This window comes from Geotrypetes seraphini, chromosome 7 (genome assembly GCF_902459505.1).
Source record: "Geotrypetes seraphini chromosome 7, aGeoSer1.1, whole genome shotgun sequence".
In the NCBI taxonomy this organism is placed as follows: domain Eukaryota; kingdom Metazoa; phylum Chordata; class Amphibia; order Gymnophiona; family Dermophiidae; genus Geotrypetes; species Geotrypetes seraphini.
The window spans coordinates 107,882,517-107,903,190 of NC_047090.1; the positions used below are offsets into that span (position 1 = coordinate 107,882,517).

At 42.6% G+C, this 20,674-nt stretch overlaps 1 protein-coding gene across 3 annotated transcripts in view; it reads left to right on the plus strand.

The window, feature by feature from the left end:
- The window catches only part of SMOC1 (SPARC related modular calcium binding 1), a 447,006-nt gene that overhangs the window by 164,664 nt on the left and 261,668 nt on the right, over window positions 1-20,674 (plus strand). For all 3 annotated transcript variants that reach the window (XM_033950924.1, XM_033950922.1, XM_033950923.1), the window contains exon 2: window positions 9,950-10,121. In XM_033950924.1, coding sequence (XP_033806815.1) covers window positions 10,052-10,121 — 70 coding nt within the window. In that variant the 5' untranslated portion in view covers window positions 9,950-10,051. The remainder of the gene's footprint in view (window positions 1-9,949; window positions 10,122-20,674) is intronic.

The window sequence follows — 20,674 nt, forward strand, 5'->3', positions numbered from 1 at the left end:
TCAGCTTCCACATAGTTCCCGTCTGGGTTCCTAAGGCGTACTATCCCGCCTGTGTTTCGGTTTCTGTCGCTAATATACCTGAAGAAGGATTTATCGCCCTTCTTGATGTTCTTTGCTAAAGTTTCCTCCATTCGGAATTTGGCCTCTCTAACTGCTGTTTTGACGGCTCTCGCCTTGGCCAAATAGTCTTCTCTAGAGTCCTGAGTCCCTGATTGTTTGTAAGAGATGAACGCTCTTTTCTTCTCTTTTATGAGGTTTGAGATCTCCGCAGAGAACCATTGTGGCTTATTGTTCATGCGCCGTTTACTCACTGATTTTATATAGTGGTTGGTTGCCTCCTGAATGGTAGCTTTCAGAGTTGACCACAGTTCTTCTACGTTATCTGTTACTGCTCGGTTTTGCAGCGCCTGATGGATGAAATCCCCCATGCCTTCGAAAGTTGGTGTCCTTGAAGCTAAGGACCTTGGTTAGTTTTGGCGAAACCCTTCCTGAGATTGAACCATACCATGTTGTGGTCGCTGGAGGCCAATGTGTCGCCCACTGAGACCTCTGTAACACTTTCGCTATTGGTAAGTATCAGGTCCAGTATTGTCTGCTCCCTTGTTGGCTCCAATACCAGTTGCCTCAGTTTAGCTCCCTTCATAGAGTTCAATAGTCTCCTGCTGCTGCTGGATGCAGAGGAAAGTGTGTTCCAATCCACATCCGGCATATTGAAGTCACCTAACAGCACTGTATCCCCACGTAAGGTGATATTCTCTATGTTGCCGATTAATTCCATATCCTGGTCATTTTGTTGCCTTGGGGGTCTGTATATTACGCCAAGATACAGGCATTTGTCATTCCCCCTGGCTAAATTTACCCAAAGGGATTCCCCTGTGTACATGATGTCCGTGATTCTGGTGACTTTAATATCATCCTTAGTGTATATTGCTACTCTTCCTCCCATTCTGCCCTCCCTGTCTTGGCGAAGTAAGTTGTAACCTGGTATGACCATGTCCCACCCGTGGGAGTCTGTGAGCCAGGTCTCAGATATCGCCACCACATCTAGGTCAGCGTTCCTCATTTCAGTCTCTAATTCCAGGATCTTGTTGCCCAAACTGTGGGCGTTGACGTACATAGCCCTCCATGTAGTATGTTTGCTATGTCTCTCAGGGGCTGTTCCCGCTTGAGCTACATGGACCCTTGTAGTACTAATTGTAGTTTGTGTACTTTCCCTAGACCCAGAGTTACAATGTGTACCTACTCTAGATTCGGAAATGTGTGTAACCTGTGGGGGAATAACCGCTTGAGCTACTTTAATTCTTTTAGTACAGTTTGCAATGTGCGTACCCTCCCTAGACCCAGAATTACAATGTGAACCTACCCCATACTCAGAAATGCGTGTACTCGCCCCAGGCCCAGACCCAAAATTGCGGTGTTTACTTACCTCAGTCTCAAAAAAGTATTGGCTGCATAGCTCGTCAGATAGGTTGTTTGTGCCTGTACCCTCCCCCAACTTACCTAGTTTAAAGCCTTGTGAAGTAGGCGGGCCAGTCGGTGTCCAAGGACGTTCTTCCCTCTTCTAGTCAAGTGTAGCCCATCTGGTCCCTGCTCTTTTTGATAAATCCTGGTGTTAGTTTGGAGACAGTCATGCCATCGCTTGATACATTATTCATATTCAAGGTTTTGTCTATCACTGTGTGCTATAGAGGCCTGATATTCAGCTGCTGGCGCTAAACCCAGAAATTCAATGTTGGGCCATGTCTAGGCATTGTCACTGAATTTTCGGGTTTTGTGGAGCTGGCTAACAAATAGCCAGTTAAGTTTGAGTATCAGCACTTAACCAGCTGAGTGCTGATTCTGCTCCCAGAATGCCCCCCCCAAATAGGTTAAGTTTGACACTAACTGGTTATTTTCAATGGTACTAACCGGTTAAGTGCCTCTGAAAATGACTAATTAACCCCAAACAGCAATTTCATCAGCCAGGAGTCGTTTCTGGCTGGTTTAATCACATTGAACCCTGATCCTGGAGTTTTTAAAATTCCAGTTCTTTGTTATGGCATTTGCTCTTCTAGTGAGTAGAGCTGATGCAAGGATATTAAGCATCATAGGCAGATCTTCATTCTTGCATCCCACTGCCCCTGTCTCCCATTGCACACCTACCTGTGGCATCTCTGGCATGCACAATTGCATGTTGATGGATGAAGTTCGACGTGCATGACATATAAAGTCTGCGATCAGTAACAGTAGCACAAATTTTGGAGACAAATACATTCCAAACTTATATCACAAACATACCCTAGCATAATCTCATGGTTTATACAGCATGACTGTTCCATGTAGTAGATGAAGATGATTATTTATTCTATTTTCTTTACCATTCTCCCAGGGAGCTCAGAACAGTTTACATGAATTTATTCAGGTACTCAAGCATTTTCCCCTGTCTGTCCCGCCAGGCTTGCAATCTATCTATTAATTGGTGATAAACGGGGTGTTAATTGATCATGTCATTTAAAATCAACTAAAAAGAACAACATCCAAGTCTCATCTATAGAGGCGCCTATCGGCATCTATGTCAAAAGTAGGCATGGCTTGCACCAGAAGTGGACATAAGCGCCTGTAGACGCCATTCTCGTCTCAGGTAGGCGCCGCAAATGTAGACCTGTAAAACCCTGGCCTACATTTCTGGTGCCTATTTTTGACGTGGCTGTGATTCTGCAAACGGCGCCGTAGCGTGACTGACACATGAATAGTGCCACTTATGATGGCGGCCGCCAATAGTGGCGCCCTTTGCAGAATGCGGCCCCATGTTTTCATTGGTGCAAATGGCTGTACCTAAAGTTAGGCACAGTTCCTGGGTGTAAGCGCTATTCTCTAAATCACGGTTTAACATTTATAAAATGACAATTAGGTGGGTTTTAGGTGCAATATATACAATTCAGTCCTATGTGAATATTTTATAAAACACGCACATAATTACAGATCCTGCTCCTGTTCCATTCTTCACCTCTGGGAATGCCTGCACATAGATTGTATAAGAGTAGGGGTCTGCTTTTATATGTGTGTACAGCAGGGCAATTCCATAAGTGTCTACTTGACCTGTGAAGTGATGTTTTTCATTTATAAAATCTCCCCCCGCCCTTCCCCAGGAACAAATATCCTGTATGGTTGATTGACCATAGACAATTGATTTATAACCCTCACTTATGAGCGTGTACAACCAATTTTGCTATCAGTGGAGTGTTTTAGTGTGTAGAAATCCAAGCTCGTTGGGTTCTCTGAAGCAGCCCGTGAAACATGGTCCATGTCGGGACCCTTCAATGTTTTTTGAGATGAGCTTTCATATGTAAATTATAAATTTAAGACATCATCAGTACTTACTGAAATGGATATGGGAACAACAATATATTATACCTTTCTAATGGTATACAAAGTGATTGGATGGTGAGACCTTATATGTGGGGTTCCCACATGGTCTTCGTGTCTCTGAGCATAGACTTTATTAAGCGGTGTATATTGACATCTGTTTGAGCTATTTTTCCAAGTATATGGTTAAGAGTTCTGGGTTGTTGTTTTTTTATTATACATGCATAGATACGATGTCAACATTTGACAAGTCAATTAATATAGTACATTTGGAGGGCTAAAGCATCTGGAAGGTTATGAGTCACCTTATCAAAAGACAACATGACATCTCTACATCCTGGTGCCTTATGCTGTTTAATCTGCAAGCAGTGCTGGAGGGTGCTGTGTCAGAAGCCATTTCCAGTGAGGTTACAGACGGGTGGATGGATGTCTGCTTTCTGTCGCCTGCATTAAACCCTTTACTCCAGCTTTCTTCGGCATAGGGTTGTAGCATATTTTTGAAAAAAGGCAGCATGGAGAGTGAAACAAAACAGATATACCTTATCTCGCACCCTCTCCTGACTTCTTACCTCTTTCACATCCTCTTTCCCTCTACTCCCTGCCCCTTCCCCCAAACCTGCAGTTTTTCTGAGATTTTCTTCTGCTGTTGAGCTCTTCCAGTACTGGTAACGAGAGAGACACTGCAGTGACTAGTACAGAGGAATCTGGCCACTGTTTTTCAGTGCTTCTGGTAAAAGTCAAGTCGCACTTTGCTTTTCTTGGATATAACTCTCGACTGTAGAGAATATTTTTGTCAGCAATGTTCTGAGGAAGAGAAGAAAGACCACTTTTATTTTGTTTGGAAGATAGCTGAATGTTTGCTTTATAAATGTGTGCAATAGCTTTGGGTCTCAGTAGATGGGGATCTATGAAAGTTTTATTCTGAAAACTGGCTATCATTTATCACTGGTAAACCCGGCAAAATTTTTGCACCTGACCAATGGGCAAGAAGGATTTGGATTTACTAAACTGTAGTGAATGCTAGCGTCTGCATAAAACACATTAGAAAGGTTTACTGTGGAACATGCGCTGGCGTACCAGGTATAATGGACAATTTGTATGTGCATACCAGGTGCTAAAAGAATATTTTTTATTTTCTTCGAAGGAGGCATGTTAAGGGTGCGGCGAGTGGGCGAGACAGCGCTAATCAGCACGTGAGGCATTGCCGAGTGCTAATTGACTAGTGTGGGATTAGCATGAGGACCTTTGTGTTAGGTGCCATCAACTCGTCTCGAGTCCTAGCGACTTCATAAACATCATCACCAAAATAGGTGTTGGTAGGGACTCATGGAGTAAGCTTTCTTTTTAATGGCCACGCACTAAGGGCAAAATTAACACAGGAACACACTATCGGATACTAATCCATAAAATGATCCCAGACTTTTATGAAACATTCGTACTAACCCTCGCCCCCCCCCTTTTATAAAACCATAGTGCGGTTTTTAGCACCAGCCGCGGTGGTAACAGCTTCAACGTTCATAGTATTCCTATGAGCGTCGGAGCTGTTAAACGCCATGGCCAGCGCTAACTGTGTTCAGTTTTGTAAAAGGGGGGGGGGGGGTAAATGACTAATGTATTTCAAGGATTTTTCCTATTTTAATTTAGGGGTCCTTTATCTAAATTGTATTAAGTGCCTACTTAAAGCAGGAAAAAATGCTTACTGCAAAACATGTTAAAGTGTGGTGTTATAATTTGCCTATCAATCCATGCTAATCATGTGCTATTTAATCTTTTTTTTTTTTTTCCGGAGGGGGGGTGCGTTATGAGTGGGGAATAGGTATGGAATGTTACCCAGCTAGCGTGTTATCTGGTTAACACGGAACATCAAGTGCCTCCTAAACAGGAGGTGGTAAGTGCTCCTGTGTTAACTCTTTTAGGGTTATGCGTGCTAATGTGAACATTCGAGACAACCTGAAAAAAAAATAATTGGAAACTGTCTTAAATAGTGCCACATTAGAAATGGGTTTACCTCTAGATTCTGTATAGTGCAGTGGTCTCAAACTCGCGGCCCGGGGATCACATGCGGCCCGGGGATCACATGCGGCCCGCCAGGAACTATTTTGAAGCCCTCGTTATGTTTATCATCACAAAAGTAAAATAAAACAGTTTCTTGATCATATGTCTCTTTAGCTATAAATTGCAATATTATTATTAAGACTTAGCCAAAAGGAAAGATTTATAAAGTATAAAGAGTTTTACCTCATGCAAAATTGTCATTTCTTTAATATGATATTAACTATTTTTTCTGAGGCCCACCAAGTACCTACAAATCCAAAATGTGGCCCTGCAAAGGGTTTGCGTTTGAGACCACTGGTAAAGAGTGACCAAAGTTGCTTGGGCAAATCAGTGCACAGTGTTGATTTGCGCATGCAACCTAATTGTTTAACAAGCTAATCAGAGCCCTTAATGGGCAAATAACAAATAATAATTGATAAATAATAATTAGAATTTGAGTGCACAGCTTTCTAAGTATATTTTATAAAGTGGTGCATGTAAATTCTAGTTCATGAATTAGAGAATAACATGGGGACACATTTTCCCCCGTCTTTGCAGGTACTCATTTTCCTGTTCTGTCCTGGTGAGTTCTTTTCCTGCCCCTTCGCCATTCCTGCAAGCTCTGCCTTAATCTACACTAGCCTCAAACACTTTAAAGTCATAAGTGTTCAAGGCTTGTGTGGTTAAGGCAGAGCTTGCAGGAATGGGGGCAGGGACCTGGACAGCGACAAAACTCACGGTGATGAGATGGGGAAATTGAGCTCCTGTGGAGATGGGGATAAATTTGTCCCCATGTCATTCTTTATCATGAATCTCATAAGGGGACTTTGACATGGGAAGGGCACGGGTGTGTTGTGGGTCTTGCTAAAAGTTAGGCACATTGTTATAGAGTATGTCCAATCTGTGCACAACTTAGATGCAGGTGTTTAGGTCTGGTGTTCATTGGCCTGAGTGTACCAAAATGTTAGGAAAAGAGACGGCTGAGGGGAGGTATGATTGAAGCCTACAAAATCCTGAGTGGAGTAGAACGGGTACATGTGGATTGATTTTTCACATTGTCAAAAATTACAAAGACTAGGGAACACTTGAAGTTACAGGGAAATACTTTTAAAACCAGTAGGAGGACATATTTTTCACTCAAAGAATAGTTAAACTCTGGAATGCGTTGCCAGAGGATATGTTAAGAGCGGATAGCGTAGCTGGTTTTAAGAAAGGTTTGGACAAGTTCCTGGAGGAAAAGTCCATAGTCTATTATTGAGAAAGACATGGGGGAAGCCACTGCTTGCCCTGGATCGATAGCATAGAATGTTGCTACTCCTTGGGTTTTGGCCAGGTACTAGGGACCTGGATTGGCCACTGTGAGAACAGGCTACTGGGCTTGATGGACTATTGGTCTGACCCAGTAAGGCTATTCTTATGTTCTTATGCAAGCGTGATTCTATAAAATGCACATAACTTCGGAGGCATTTTATAGAATTGCACTGTTGTCTTTTGTGATACCAATTATTTAGGCATCCTATATAGAACATGGCCCTTATTACACAGGAAAGTTCTACATTATGAAGTGTTAAGCTTATTTTAATAAAAGGATCCCTTAGAAAATGATATGAAATGACATTTCCCATGTCATGTCTTTCATTTTTTCTTAGTTCAAGTTTGACATATCCCCTGTCATTTCAAATGAACATGCATCCCTAGAAATCATATTATGACACTTTGTGCCACCACAAAATTATAGTGTGTGGGCTCTGTAATATGTTTTCCTGTGAAGCAGGTTGGAAATGGTGGTACTAGATCTGAGACTAACTCTTACCCTCTCTCCCCTTGCATAACACGTCCTGACAAAATGTATCTTTATTGTAAACCACTTGTATCCCATGTACTGTAAAAATGTACCTTTACTGTAAACCGCTTTGAGCGGTATATAAGAAATAAATTACAGTATTATTATTATTATTACTAGAAAAACTGTGGGGGACGAAATCTGGATAGTGTGCATGTCATGATGGAGGATTCTGTAATTTTTATAAAGCTTGAAAGCCTGTGGAGCTGAGAAGTTTTGATGCACCATTTTAGGAATGCCTAAATATCTATATAAACCAGTTTTTAGCCTAATGGAAGGCATCTATAAATACCATCTTTTATCACATGCATACAAATTCTTTGGCTCACTGGAAACATAATGCTGCAGACACAGGTTCAAATAGTTCTTCCTAATGTTATTTTTGCTGTGAAAATGTGTCAGACTGTTTGCTTTGCTTTTCCTGACCTTTGTGTAAATAGCTAATTTAACCCCCCACCCCTTTTTACAAAAGCATAGCGCGTTTTTTAGTGCTAGCTGCAGCGGTAACAGCTCCTACTAGTGCTGCCCGATTCAGGAAAAAAAATTTGATTTGATTCACACTGTTTAATCGATTATTTGATTCTATTTGATTCACTTTCAATGACACTGCATTTTAAGTTTAAACATTTTATTTAACCAAGGCAATATCGGGTCAAAAATAGGAACATCCAAACTATAACATAGCTGTAAAATTAGTTAGAAACATGGATTCACAGCTTCCCCAAAACAAAACATCCCCAAAGCTTCCCAGCTCCCTGCCTGATTCTCAGCTGTCCAATCCCCAAAGCAAATCATCCCCAAAGCTTCCCAGCCCCCCTGCCCAATTCTCAGCTTCCCCAGCCTCCCTGCCCGATTCTCAGCTTCCCCAATCCCCAAAGCAAATCATCCCTAAAGCTTCCCCTGCCCCCCTGCCCGATTCTCAGCTTCCCCCTCCCCAGGTCTCAATTTCCCCCTCCCCAGGCCTCAGCTTCCCCCTACCCTGGGCCTCAAATTCCCCCTCCCCATCAATTCCTATATGGCCTCGGAAAAAGAAGAGAGCAGCACTGCAGTTAAATCCTTTACTTACACTCAGTTAGATGCGGGGAGGAGAGGAGAAATGCTTTCGGAGTACCGGGAACGAGCTAGCCAACAAATACCAAAAATCAACATGCTTGCCGCCGCCGATCTGCATAGGCACACAAAGAGGTCCGCTCGGTGCTCCCTTTGCCCACAGTCCTTTCTTCTGATGTAACTTCTGGTTTCACAAAACCGGAAGTTACATTAGATAAAGGACTCCGGCATCAGAGGGAAAGCCAAAACGGGTCTCTAAGGGGGCCAACGAAGCAGTGAGTTTGTTTTTTTTCTGCAAACAAATCGATTTGAATCGATTCACCCAAAGTGAATCGATTCGAATTGTGAATCGGGCAAAACTAGCTCCTACGCTTATAGGAATTCTATGAGCATCAGTGCTGTTACCGCCATGGCCGTCACACTATGCTTTTGCAAAAGGGAGGGTTAGCCTGTGCGAATATTTAATGCAAATTATATTTAAAAAAGTTCTATCGTGTCAAGCATGAGCATTTATTTCAATACCATAGCTTTGGAATGAATAGACTCAAATTTATGAAGGTACCAAATTGATCCCCACACTGACTGAATATTACAGGGAGGGGAAGCTCTGATGGCCCTTTCAGATGTGGTTTGGAGCATTGGGCCATAGCGTTGGGGCCTGATGCTCTTGGGCCACTGGAATTTTGCTACTTGTAAGGTGGCTTCCATTCACCGTTACATTATTCATTTACCATGGGACAACAATCTGTGGGGTCGTTATCCCACAGGTTGCAAAATCCCGCGGTAAATTGTTATATTGTATATTTAAACAAGTAACCCATTCTGGGCTCTTTTGGACGGACAGGCTATAAAATTGAATAAAGAAATAAGTAAATAAATGCTGTGTGGTAAAAGCTTATCTTTTTCCGTGCCTTGATAATTTCTGCCCCCCAAGTGGCCAAGATGCAAATGGTGCATTTAAAATAAGCACCATAACTTTTTTAGCTGGTGCCCTTTTCCCCCATTTCAGTACCAATGTATTAAATTAACTGTGTCCTGTGAAATTACATGAGCACACACCTCAGATGTGGAGCACAAAGAAAAAAGAGTTTCTAAATAGTCAAAATTAAACAGTTGACCACAATCTTAACTGTTCATACAATGATAACCAAAGCCTATGCAATTATTAAAAAACAAGTGGGCCAGTGATATCATGGCTTGGTGTGATATTGAATAGATCAGTACTCAAGATTCATACCTTTCCTCCTAAGCTGTGGGAGTTAAATTATTTGATCACAGTCTAGAGCAGGGGTGGGCAACTCCGGTCCTCGAGAGCCGGAATCCAGTTGGGTTTTCAGGATTTCCCCAATGAATATGCATGAGATTTATTTGCATGCACTGCTTTCAATGCATATTCATTGGGGAAATCCTGAAAACCTGACTGGATTCCGGCCCTCGAGGACCGGAGTTACCCACCCCTGTTCTAGAGCATTGTTCATAGCCTTACTATAAAGAACCCTTCTCAAAATTCCCCAATAAAATGAAGCATGAGTTTTCACTTCTTATTTCCCATATATTAAGCATGGCTGTCTTTCAGTGAACTAGACTAGAGATGTTTTGATTGGTTATTGAGGACAATGGCAATACAGTTTACACTATAAAATATCACAATCAAGTGTTCCTTTTATTATCTTACAGTTTTTAATAAGTGATCGTGACAAGGATCTTCAGTGTAACCCCCATTGCTCCAGATCCCAATCCAAACCAGTCTGTGCCTCAGATGGAAGGACCTATGAATCGATGTGCGATTACCAAAGATCCAAGTGCAGGGACCCAGGCCTCAGTGTGGTGAACCGGGGCAGGTGCAAAGGTAAGTTGCTTGACCACCAGGAAGTTTTCTTCTGTTATTTAATGCATGGGCGCTTTTAACTAAGGTATGCTAAGCTTTTAACGCAGGTGAAATGAGCAGAAGAAGGTTTACTGCAGGACACGCTAAAACATCCTGTTATAATTTTCCTGTTTGCGTGCAGTAATTATGTGCAAATTATCTTTTAAATATATTTTTTGAGGGAGGGGGGCGACATGTCATGGGTGGAGAGTGAGCACATTTACCCACTGCACGCTAACTAGTTAGTGCAGGGTTATTGTGGGAGCACTTACGGGCAAATTCTGTATAGTCTGCCTAAATTTTGGCACCTACATTGACATGCCTAGCCGATGTAGGCATCTAACTTAATTGTTTAATAGACTTTACACCCCCCTCCCCCTTTTTATAAAACCTTAGTATGGTTTTTAGCACCAGCCACGCCGGTAACAGCTCTGATGTTCCTAGGAATTCTATGAGCGTCGGAGCTGTTACCGCTGCAGCCAGCGCTAGAAAACGTGCTACGGTTTTGTAAAAGGGGGGGAGGGGTTAATCAGTGCCAATAATTGACAATTAGCACCATGTAATTGATGTAAATTGCACTTAATTGGATGTTGGGTGCCTAACTTGGTAGGCGCCTAGTCCAAGGTACTTAAGCTAAGTACATTACATTACATTACATTAGTGACTTTTATTCCGCCATTACCTTGCAGTTCAAGGCGGATTACACAAGAGGTTACCTGGACATTTCCAGGAGAGTTACAAAGCAGAGTGGGTTACTTCGGGGGGATCTGGACAATGTATCAGGGTCATTACAAGATAGATAATTTAGTTACAAGGTTGTAGGGTGTCAGGTCAAAAGCGCGCCGGGACAAAGGCGCGTGCAGACAATTGAGCGCAGCGCGGAGGCGCGCGCCTCAGAAAATTACTGTTTTTACGGTTCCGACGGGGGGTGTGTGTGGGGGGAACCCCCCACTTTACTTAATAGAGATCACACCGCGTTGTGGGGTTGTTGTGGGGGGGTGGGGGGTTGTAACCCCCCACATTTTACTGAAAACTTCACTTTTTCCCTGTTTTTAGGGAAAAAGTTAAGTTTACAGTAAAATGTAGAGGGTTACAACCCCCCAAACCCCTCACAACGCCGGCGCGATCTCTATTAAGTAAACTGGGGGGGCTCCCCAACAAAACCCCCATCGGAGCCCCTAAAAACTGTAATTTTATTCGGCGCGCGCCTCCATCTTGCGCTCAGTTGTCGGCGCGCGCCTTTGTGTTTTGCCGAGTTGTCTATGAACCAGGTTGTAAGATCTGGGGAAGTTGAAATGCTTCTTGCCGTGTTAGTTTGTCTTGATGGATTTCTTGAATAGCAGGGTAGTAAATGACAGCAGATAAAGACCCGAATGGTCCATCCAGTCTGCCCAACCGTACACGCTCTATAAATGACTGATTTAGTTTAAATTGTCCTTTCTCTTAGATATTTCTGAGCCAGAAACCCAGAGCTCTGTCCGGTAGTGTGCCCGGGTTCCATCCACTGGAGTCCCCGTCAAAGCTCACTCCAGCCCATCCAAACCATTCCAGCTGTCGAAGCCCTCCCAGTCCATCCCCAACCGAATGGCCACAAAGGCATGGTTAGGGGCAGATCATGAGCGTGTTTTGCATGTAGATGCCTGTTTTAGACTTAGGTACACAAAATTAGGCCAAGAAACCCCTGGCATAAGCAGGGTGTGCCTAAAGTTAGGAGGCCTAGCAATGCCTAAGGTCACTTAGGTGGTGCTAAGCATGACTCTATAAAGAGCTTCTAACTTTTATAGAATTATGCTTAGTATGCTTACGTTATTTTTGGGCGTCACGCATTTAATTGATAAGACATTTGAACTTATGCTTCACATGCAATAAGACTGAGTGTCCCCTGAGGAAGGCATACACGTATGCCGAAACCTGGATCCTTGTTGGGATAGTATGCATTTTAAGAAGAAAAATTGTTTGGTGGAAGGACACCCCACACCTGAAACAGCCATGAACAAAACGCTGGCCGTCGTCATGTGACAAGCCTTTCATTCGTTAATCTTTGGAATTTCAGTGGATTTATTTGCATTGCACAGAGCACCGATTTAATTAGTTTACAAAGAGGTCTTTTTTTTATAATTAATAGAAAAATGGCATTTAATCATGACAAAAAGATGTTAATGGCTCCCTTATTTTAATAAAATTTTTATATTTTCCATTCTGTATATTAATGTTGGGTGGGGGGAGGGTTTCAAGTGTAGGGTTTATGATCTTATAATGAATAATGGGCTTTGAGGGAGGGTGGGGGGGAGGGTTATATTTCTATTTATAGGATATAATGATAAGTTGTTCAAGTGGTCAAATTAATAGTGTTTATTATGAATTTCTGTACACTTGATGAAAGTTTAAAAATCAATAAAGAATTTTAAAAAAAAAGAGGTCTTTTTTAATGCCTATGAGGTTTTTTTAACCTGCTATACATGTCACCTGTCTCTGTAGGGTGGAAGTTGGGATCTGAGGCTTTTTCCGCCTCATTTATCATTTTATTGGTTGCTCTGTTTCTCTGGGCATTTGTTGCAGTGTCGCTGTATAGTGTTTGTGATACATGTATATGCCTGTTTTGTTTCTGATGACAAGTAGAAGAGTGTTTGGTTATTACAATATTTAGTCGGGATCTGTATAATTTCCAGCATCAGCTGGCACTCTTCTTCCCACCCCCAATAAGGTTCAACCTCCCCAGTTCCTCTGATAAGGCTCAGACCCTCCCTCCCTGCTCCCTAGATAAGGGCCTCTTCCCACCCCTTGACAAGGCTCAGACCACTTCCCAGCCTCTAAACAAAATTCAGGCCCCTCTCACCCAACTTGAGAAGTATCAGACCCCCTTCCCACTCCCTCAATCAGGTCTATCCTAACCGTATTGGTGTTCATCAGGGCAGTGAGGGCAGAGGTGAAGCCCACTCACTCTTGTCCTTAGTGGTTATATCTTGAAAATGGCCCTCATGACCTCTATTGGCAGAGGCTCCTGCTCACTTAAATTGCTTTAATATTATGCCTAATGTTTCTTTAAAAATGTTTTCAACTATTCAGGGACTTCCTGTAAATATATATATGTAAATTTCTCCCACAATCAACCAAAATAAAAAATAAACCCCTAATCTCATATCTCTGCATTGTCATATTATGTCCTCTATTATCTCCTACTCACCCAGCAAGCTCTGTGAACTCCTCACCAGCACGATTGCTTCAAAGAGCCAAGAATAAACCATTTGCTTCTAAATCTCCCCTCACTCTGTGCTACTAACTGGACTAATGACATGAGACAATCACTTCACCAACTGGATCAGTTCCCGGGCAGAATTCTCACTCTCCCTAATCATTCCAACATAATAACTTGTCTTTTTCTCTGTAATCTCATTCAACAGTTAATCTGTCCTTGCCAGTTCACTGTAATTGTATCGAGCGAAGGTGCGTCCACATCTGGAATACTGCGTTCAGTATTGGTCGCCACACCTCAAGAAGGTTATGGCGGTACTTGAGAGAGTCCAAAGGAGAGCAACGAAACTGGTAAAAGGGCTGGAACACTGCCCATACGCCGAGAGGTTGGATAGGCTGGGGCTCTTCTCTCTGGAAAAAAGGAGGCTCAGGGGAGATATGATAGAGACCTTCAAGATCATGAGGGGCATAGAGAGGGTGGATAGGGACAGATTCTTCAGACTGAAGGGGACAACAAGTACGAGGGGGCATTCGGAGAAACTGAAGGGAGATAGGTTCAAAACAAATGCAAGGAAGTTTTTTTTCACCCAAAGGGTCGTGGACACTTGGCATGCGCTACCGGAGGAAGTGATCAGGCAGAGTACGGTACAGGGATTCAAACAGGGATTGGACGGATTCCTGAGGGATACTGAGAGAGGTGCTGGGATGTAACACAGGTATAGAAAGCTAACCAGGTAATAAGTATAGAAACCCAACAGGTCGTGCATGTGCAAGACCGGAGGGTTAGGACTACGATGGGAAGATAGGACTTCAATGAGAAACCAAGGTGGCAAGGGAGCCCCTTCTGGTGATTCAGACAGGTCGTGACCTGTTTGGGCCGCCGCGGGAGCGGACTGCCGGGCAGGATGGACCTATGGTCTGACCCGGCGGAGGCACTGCTTATGTTCTTATGTTCTTATGTAATAGACTTATTTTTAGAATCATGCCATAACTTTCCCAATTTCCTACATTTTGGCTTTTATTTTAATAAGTGGACAGTATACCAAATGGAGCTCTAAGTAGAGAATTGCGCGGGGACAGAAATCCCACCCATCCCCGCCTGTCACCGCCAGGATCCTCTCCGTCCCCACCCGTCCCCGCCAGGATCCTCTCTGTCCCCACCCATTCCCGCAAGGAATTACCTCCATCTCCACCCGTCCCCCTAAAAAGCAGCAATTCCTTCTGACAGGATCATCAATTCCACAGTTTCTTTTGTGTTTGCGCTGCTGTTTTCCTTGTGGAATCTCTTTGGTGAAACCCTTTTTTTTGTTTTCTGTTCAGGTAATTAACTTATAAACCCCCCTTTTTTACTAAGGCCGACGTGTCCATTATATTATATGGACGAACTCTGCTTCCAAAGCCTTCCATCCCCGTGGGAGTCCCGTTGGCTAGAGGGGGGTCCCCGTGGGAGTCCCGTGGGTTAGGGGGGATTCCCGCGGGAAGCCCGCGGGACCCACGGGATTCCCGCGATCCCCGTTCCCGTGCAGACCTCTAGTTCTAAGCCTTTGGTACCTTCTGCATTTAGAAAGGTGTTATGTCATTTAATATCTCTACCCTAGATCCCTCTTATTCACTTTTGATCTCTCTTCTAAACCCATCAACCTGTGACCCATGCTGTTCTGAAGATGGTCTGCTTTTATTCTACCTCTTGAAAACTGACCATAACCCCCCCCAAAAAAAAAATAAAAAATGATGCAAACATGAACTATATAAGCCGCCTAAGTTTCAGCGCAGATCCCAGATACACACACAAAGTAATTAGTTGAGAAGCTGTTAACAATCAATAATTGGCATTAATTGGCCCTCCTTTGGGTTTATGTGCACTATTCCATGAAATGCATGCATAAATTATAGCGTGCAACTCATAAAGGGGGCATGACCATGTGAGGGGCGTGGGCAGGTCAGGTACGTTCCTAAAAATTCAACGTAATGTTCTAGAAAGAGTCATTTATGCACCCTCCTGACATTATTTGCATGCCATCATTGACGCCAGGTTTCAGCAGGCATAAGTGCTCATGCCCAAAGGTTGGCGCAAGATCTGCGCTAAATTAGTATTCTATAAAGAAATACTAGTTTAGCGTGAATCTTCCCAGTGACTAACTCTGAGCACCATTTATAGACTTCTCCCCTGAATGTGCTTAGATACTGAATTATCCTCTCACTGCTAAATTTCATCCTTTTCAAAGAAGGGATGAGGCAAATGGTTTTCCTAGGAAATCAATGCATTTGTTTTATATGTGATAAAAGTTTTTAGAAAAATATCTGTAAAAATACAGGTAAGCAAACAGAATATATTTTTATTGGACTAAATGCAGATATGAGATCCTTCATCAAGTAAGTGCAGAGCAGGGCCAGTTTTAGGGCAGGATGAGCCTGAAAGTATATTGAAACCAGGAGCATTACCGTGTTTCCCTGAAAATAAGAGTGTCATATTAATTTTAGGCCCAAAAAAGCCACTAGGTCTTATTTTCAGGGTATGTACATGATCATCTCTCCCTTCCTCTCCTTCACCCTAATTCTTCCTCTTTCCTTTCTCTCCCCCACATGTGCAGCATCTTTCCTCACCTCCCTCCCATCCTTTGTACAGCAGGACAATTGCCCAACTTCTATCCTACCCTCCCATTCCTCGTGTAGCAGGACCCTTGCCCAGCTTCCCTTCCGTCCCATCCCTTGTGCAGCAGTACCCTTAAGCAAGCACCCCCACCCCCCCGAGCACCAGCATCTTCCATGCAGCTGAATCCCCATCCTTCCCTCCCTCCCATTGGAATTCCGCCGTGAGCCCTACTTAGCTCACTAAGCAGCGTCGGGCAGGCAGCACTCTAACAGGCTGCTTCAGTCTTGTCTGCCCATGAACTCTGCCGTGTTACTGATGACATCATCGCGGCAGAGTTCATGGGATAAAGCCGAAGCAGCCTGTTAGAGTGCTGCCAGCCTGATGCTTCTTAGGGAGCTAAGTAGGGCTTGTGACTGGGTTCCAATGGGAGGGAAGGATGGGGATTCAGCTGTGTGGCAGGTGCGGGTGGCTCAGAGGAGGGAGGGGGTGCTCTCTCAAGGATTCTGCTGCACAAGGGATGGGAGGGAGGAAAGGAAACTGCCGGCGAATCCCGGGACTAGGGCTTATTTTGGGGGTAGGGCTTATATTAAGACCTACCTCGAAAATCCTGCTAGGACTTATTTTTGGGGTAGGTCTTATTTTCGGGGAAACACAGTATATGGCCTCCACTATGTTAATGCACAGTAGTAAACAGTTTTTAATCTTTTAAGCTTATGTCAGCTTTTCTGTGATCTCTGAGGGGCCTTTATTCTAAGCCCTTAAGGCCGGTTCTGGAAACAGTGCCTATATCAGCAGCCATCTTAGCAAATACCGCCGATCGCGTGTCAGTCACACTAAAGTGTTGTCTGCAGAATCGTGCCTACCATTAAACATAGATGCTGGTAATGTAGGCCAGGGTTTTAAAGGCCTACTTTCCCAGTGCCTATATTTGATAAGAATCACATCAACAGAGATGCCCAAGGTAATTTCTGGTATAAAGTAATTTCTGGCCATTACTTAGACCTTAGGTGGCATTAGATGCCTCTGTTGTCCTTTTCATGAGGCACCTACATTGTTTTCAATGACATTTTAATCAGCTTTAAATTACTGCGTCATTTAACACCAATTAAAATGATTAAGTTTTGAAGCCGTGGCACACTAAACATGGAGCCGCAGCTGGAGGGCATCCAGACATGCGTGGACATCAATGTGATAATGTCACGTGCGTGTGTGATGTAATCATATCGACATCCGTGCATGCGCGGAGGCCCTCCAGCCGCGGCCCTGAGCATGCTAACCCTAGAAGGAGAGATGAGAAGAGGCGCTGACAAGGAGAGGTGCCAGCTGATTGCCTATAGGACATGCTTCTCTCAACGTGTCGCGGCACACCCTGAATCTCACCACAGCACACAGTTTGCTGCTGGGGGGGGGGGGGGATTGTTTGCGGCGGAAAAAATTGGGCATCTCTCCCACTGCTGAAGGGGGGTGTTGCATGACGGCGGGAAAGAGTGCACATCTCTCCCTCTGCTGGGGGGGGGGGGGTGGTTGCTTGGTAGTGGGAGAGAATGGGCATCTCTCCCAGCGATGGAAACATGCAAATTTAGCAAATCTTTGCTACCCTCTGCCAACCTCATTTGCATGAGTGTTTTTTGGAGAATGACTCACTCTTTTAAAAATCACTACTATAACAGCTGTGATATGGACCCATTGATTTTTAATGTGAATTTTTGAGAATCCATGCCTTAATGAATCCCCAATCTTACTGCCTTTTTCATTTTGTTGTGCTGGTTGTTTGTTTTTGTTTTTTGGAAAGCTTGCAGCTGTATCTCTCTCTCTCTCTTTCTCTTCTCTTCCCGCCCCTCTCTCATCCTCCTCCACCCCCACAGGCCCAACAAAACTAGGCTGAGGCCTAGGAAACTGTAATAGTAACTGATACCTTATTAGAAAGAAAAAACATTAAAATGTTCTGTACTCCCCAGAATTATCTTTTCCCCTGCTATTTGCTTGTAATTCATGAACAGGGATCTCATTGGTAAGACTTTTGAGGCATCAATAAATTGGTTAATGTTTATAGTACCACTGGGCTTATTGTCAATTTTGCTACATCCTGCTCTGGCAGCTGCAATTCTTGTCTCTATATCATTCACTCATCTTGTTAAACTTTATTTGCATGTATATGATTTGATCAAGCACAAGTAGAGAGCAGTAGTGAGAGTTGAGTTTTTTTTTTTTTTTTGGGGGGGGGTGTTTCCCTTTCATATTTCTGTTGCTGTGTTGTCCGTTAAGCCCTTTTCTGAGTATACATTCACGTATATATAGGTGGTTATTTTAGAAGCCCTGGTCATGACTCCTCTCCAGAACTTTTGTATCGCAGCTATGCAGCGGCATAGGAATCGGATCTCAAAATCACTCACTTTCGTCCTTGCTATTCTCGAACCGGCCTCCATCCAAACCCTTGTTCACTCTCTGATTATTTCCCACATAGGTTACTGTAATTCCTTATACCATGGGATCACAAAAAAAGAAATCCACCGACTGCAGTTGATTCAAAATACTGCCATTAAACTTATCCATAACGCAAAAAAATACGATCACGTCACCACGTTGTTAGGTGTGGCACAATGGCTTCCAGTCTCACATCAAATTACTTACAAAATTCTCCTCTTGGTATTTAAGATTAAACTCACCCACCCCATCTTTTCTTTTAAAAAAAAATCTTTATTCATTTTAATAGCCAACATCAAGTGCAATAGTTTATCAAACAGTTTACAAAATAAACAGCACCTAATTCCATCAATTAATATAATAAGTACATATAATAAGTACATATCCCTTTCCCCCCCCCACCCAACCACCCATTCATACAGTATAAAAACAATCAAGAGTAATACATATGACCAAGATAAACAAATTACAATTTAAAAATAAATTAAGTACATATTCTCCCCCTCCCTCTTCCTGGATGTGTACAATCAACGGGCAAAACTAACAATCAATCTTTACAAAATTTTGGCAATGGGTCCCAAACCTTCTTAAATTTCTTATAATGTCCCAATAGTATTGCACTCATACGTTCAAATTTATAAGTTTGGCACAAGGATTCCCACCAAAATCTAAAGTTTAACTTGTCCCAGTTTTTCCAATTTTTCAAAATAATTTACATGGCAACTCCTGTCATGATGAAAAGTAATCTATTATTATATGAAGTTATGGGACTCTTGGTCATTAAAAACGTACCAAACAGCACTGTATCATATGTCAGTGCCAATTGAACTTCCAATATTTTATTGAGTTGACCCCAAATGGATCACCAACATTTAAGTATCAAGGGGCAAAAGAAGAACAGATGATCCAGTGTCCCTATATCGAGATGACAGTGCCAGCATCTATTTGACTTAGAACTATCTAACTTTTGTAATCTAACAGGAGTCCAAAAACTTCTACGCAACAACAAAAAAACATGTTTGTCTCATAGATGCTGACACCGTACATCTCATCCTCCAAGTCCAAATCCGTGGCCATTGAGTAGCAGAAATTTGTTGCTTTGTCTCAATGCTCCAAATGTCTTTTAGACTAGTTTTTGGTTTTTATTCAAAAATTCAGTTATTAATTTATACCACTTGGCTTTTAAGTTACACCAATCAGGGAACCCCTTCTGAATGGCCTGCTTCAACTGCAACCACTTATATACTTGAGACTTTGCAAAACCAAATGTTTTGTTGCAGTCATGAAAAGTCAAACATCTTTCCATCTGATAACACATCATCCAGTGTTCGTATGCCCGCCTGCAGCCAGTGCTTCCAGAGGATTTTAAACTCACCAATTTGAATCTTGGAGTTCAACCACAAGGACTGATACGTGGATTGATGAATCGGAATAGGTATTAGGATTTTAATAAATTTTAATGTTTGACATGTGGAGAATAAAATTCTATGGTCTTTATAAATCCTAGGTAACTTGATACTTAAAATTTGACACAATCACAATGGGGACAGAAGTTGCCATTCCAGAATTAACCAGTCCGGAAGATGTTCCATGAGCTCAGGAAAGATCCAATACATACCCTGACGCTGTATATAGGCCTGATGGTACCTATAATAATTTGGGAAGTTTACTCCACCCGCCGAAATTGGTTTTTGTAAATAAATTTAGTAGGGATACTATTTAATTTCTTATAAAAGGACCCCTGAAAATAAACTGGCAACATACCCATTTGGTAGCAAACTACAGGCAAAATCATCATTTTAACCATTTGGACTCTCCCCCACCAAGAAAGATGTCCCCATCTTTTCTTGATAAGTATCTTATTCCTTATGCTTCTCCCCGGGCCCTGAGATTCGCTGATCTTAACCTACTGACTGTTCGTATCTCAAAGATCTATTCTACACTCGAAACTTTATCTTTTCTGTCACAGCCCCCTCCCTCTGGAACATAATCATAAACCAAACTAAACACTTTTTTATTTCAAGATGCATACCAAAATTCTGGATAAGGTCCCTGTTTTCTTTCAACTTTTAATTACTCAAAACAAAGCGACCTCCCTCCCCTCTCCTTTTGTTCTCTCCTTTCCCCTTCTTACCTCCCTTTTACTTTTATTTTGACTTCGTTGTAATTTTAAATCTTCCCCTCCCTCAGTGCCTTCCGTACCCACTTTGTCCTTAATCTTTGTCTTTGTATGGTCTTTATTTTCTCTTATTTTATTGTATTCTATTTTTTTTAATTAAATTTTTTTTAGTCTAATTTTAAGAATTATAAACCGTCCAGATATTTG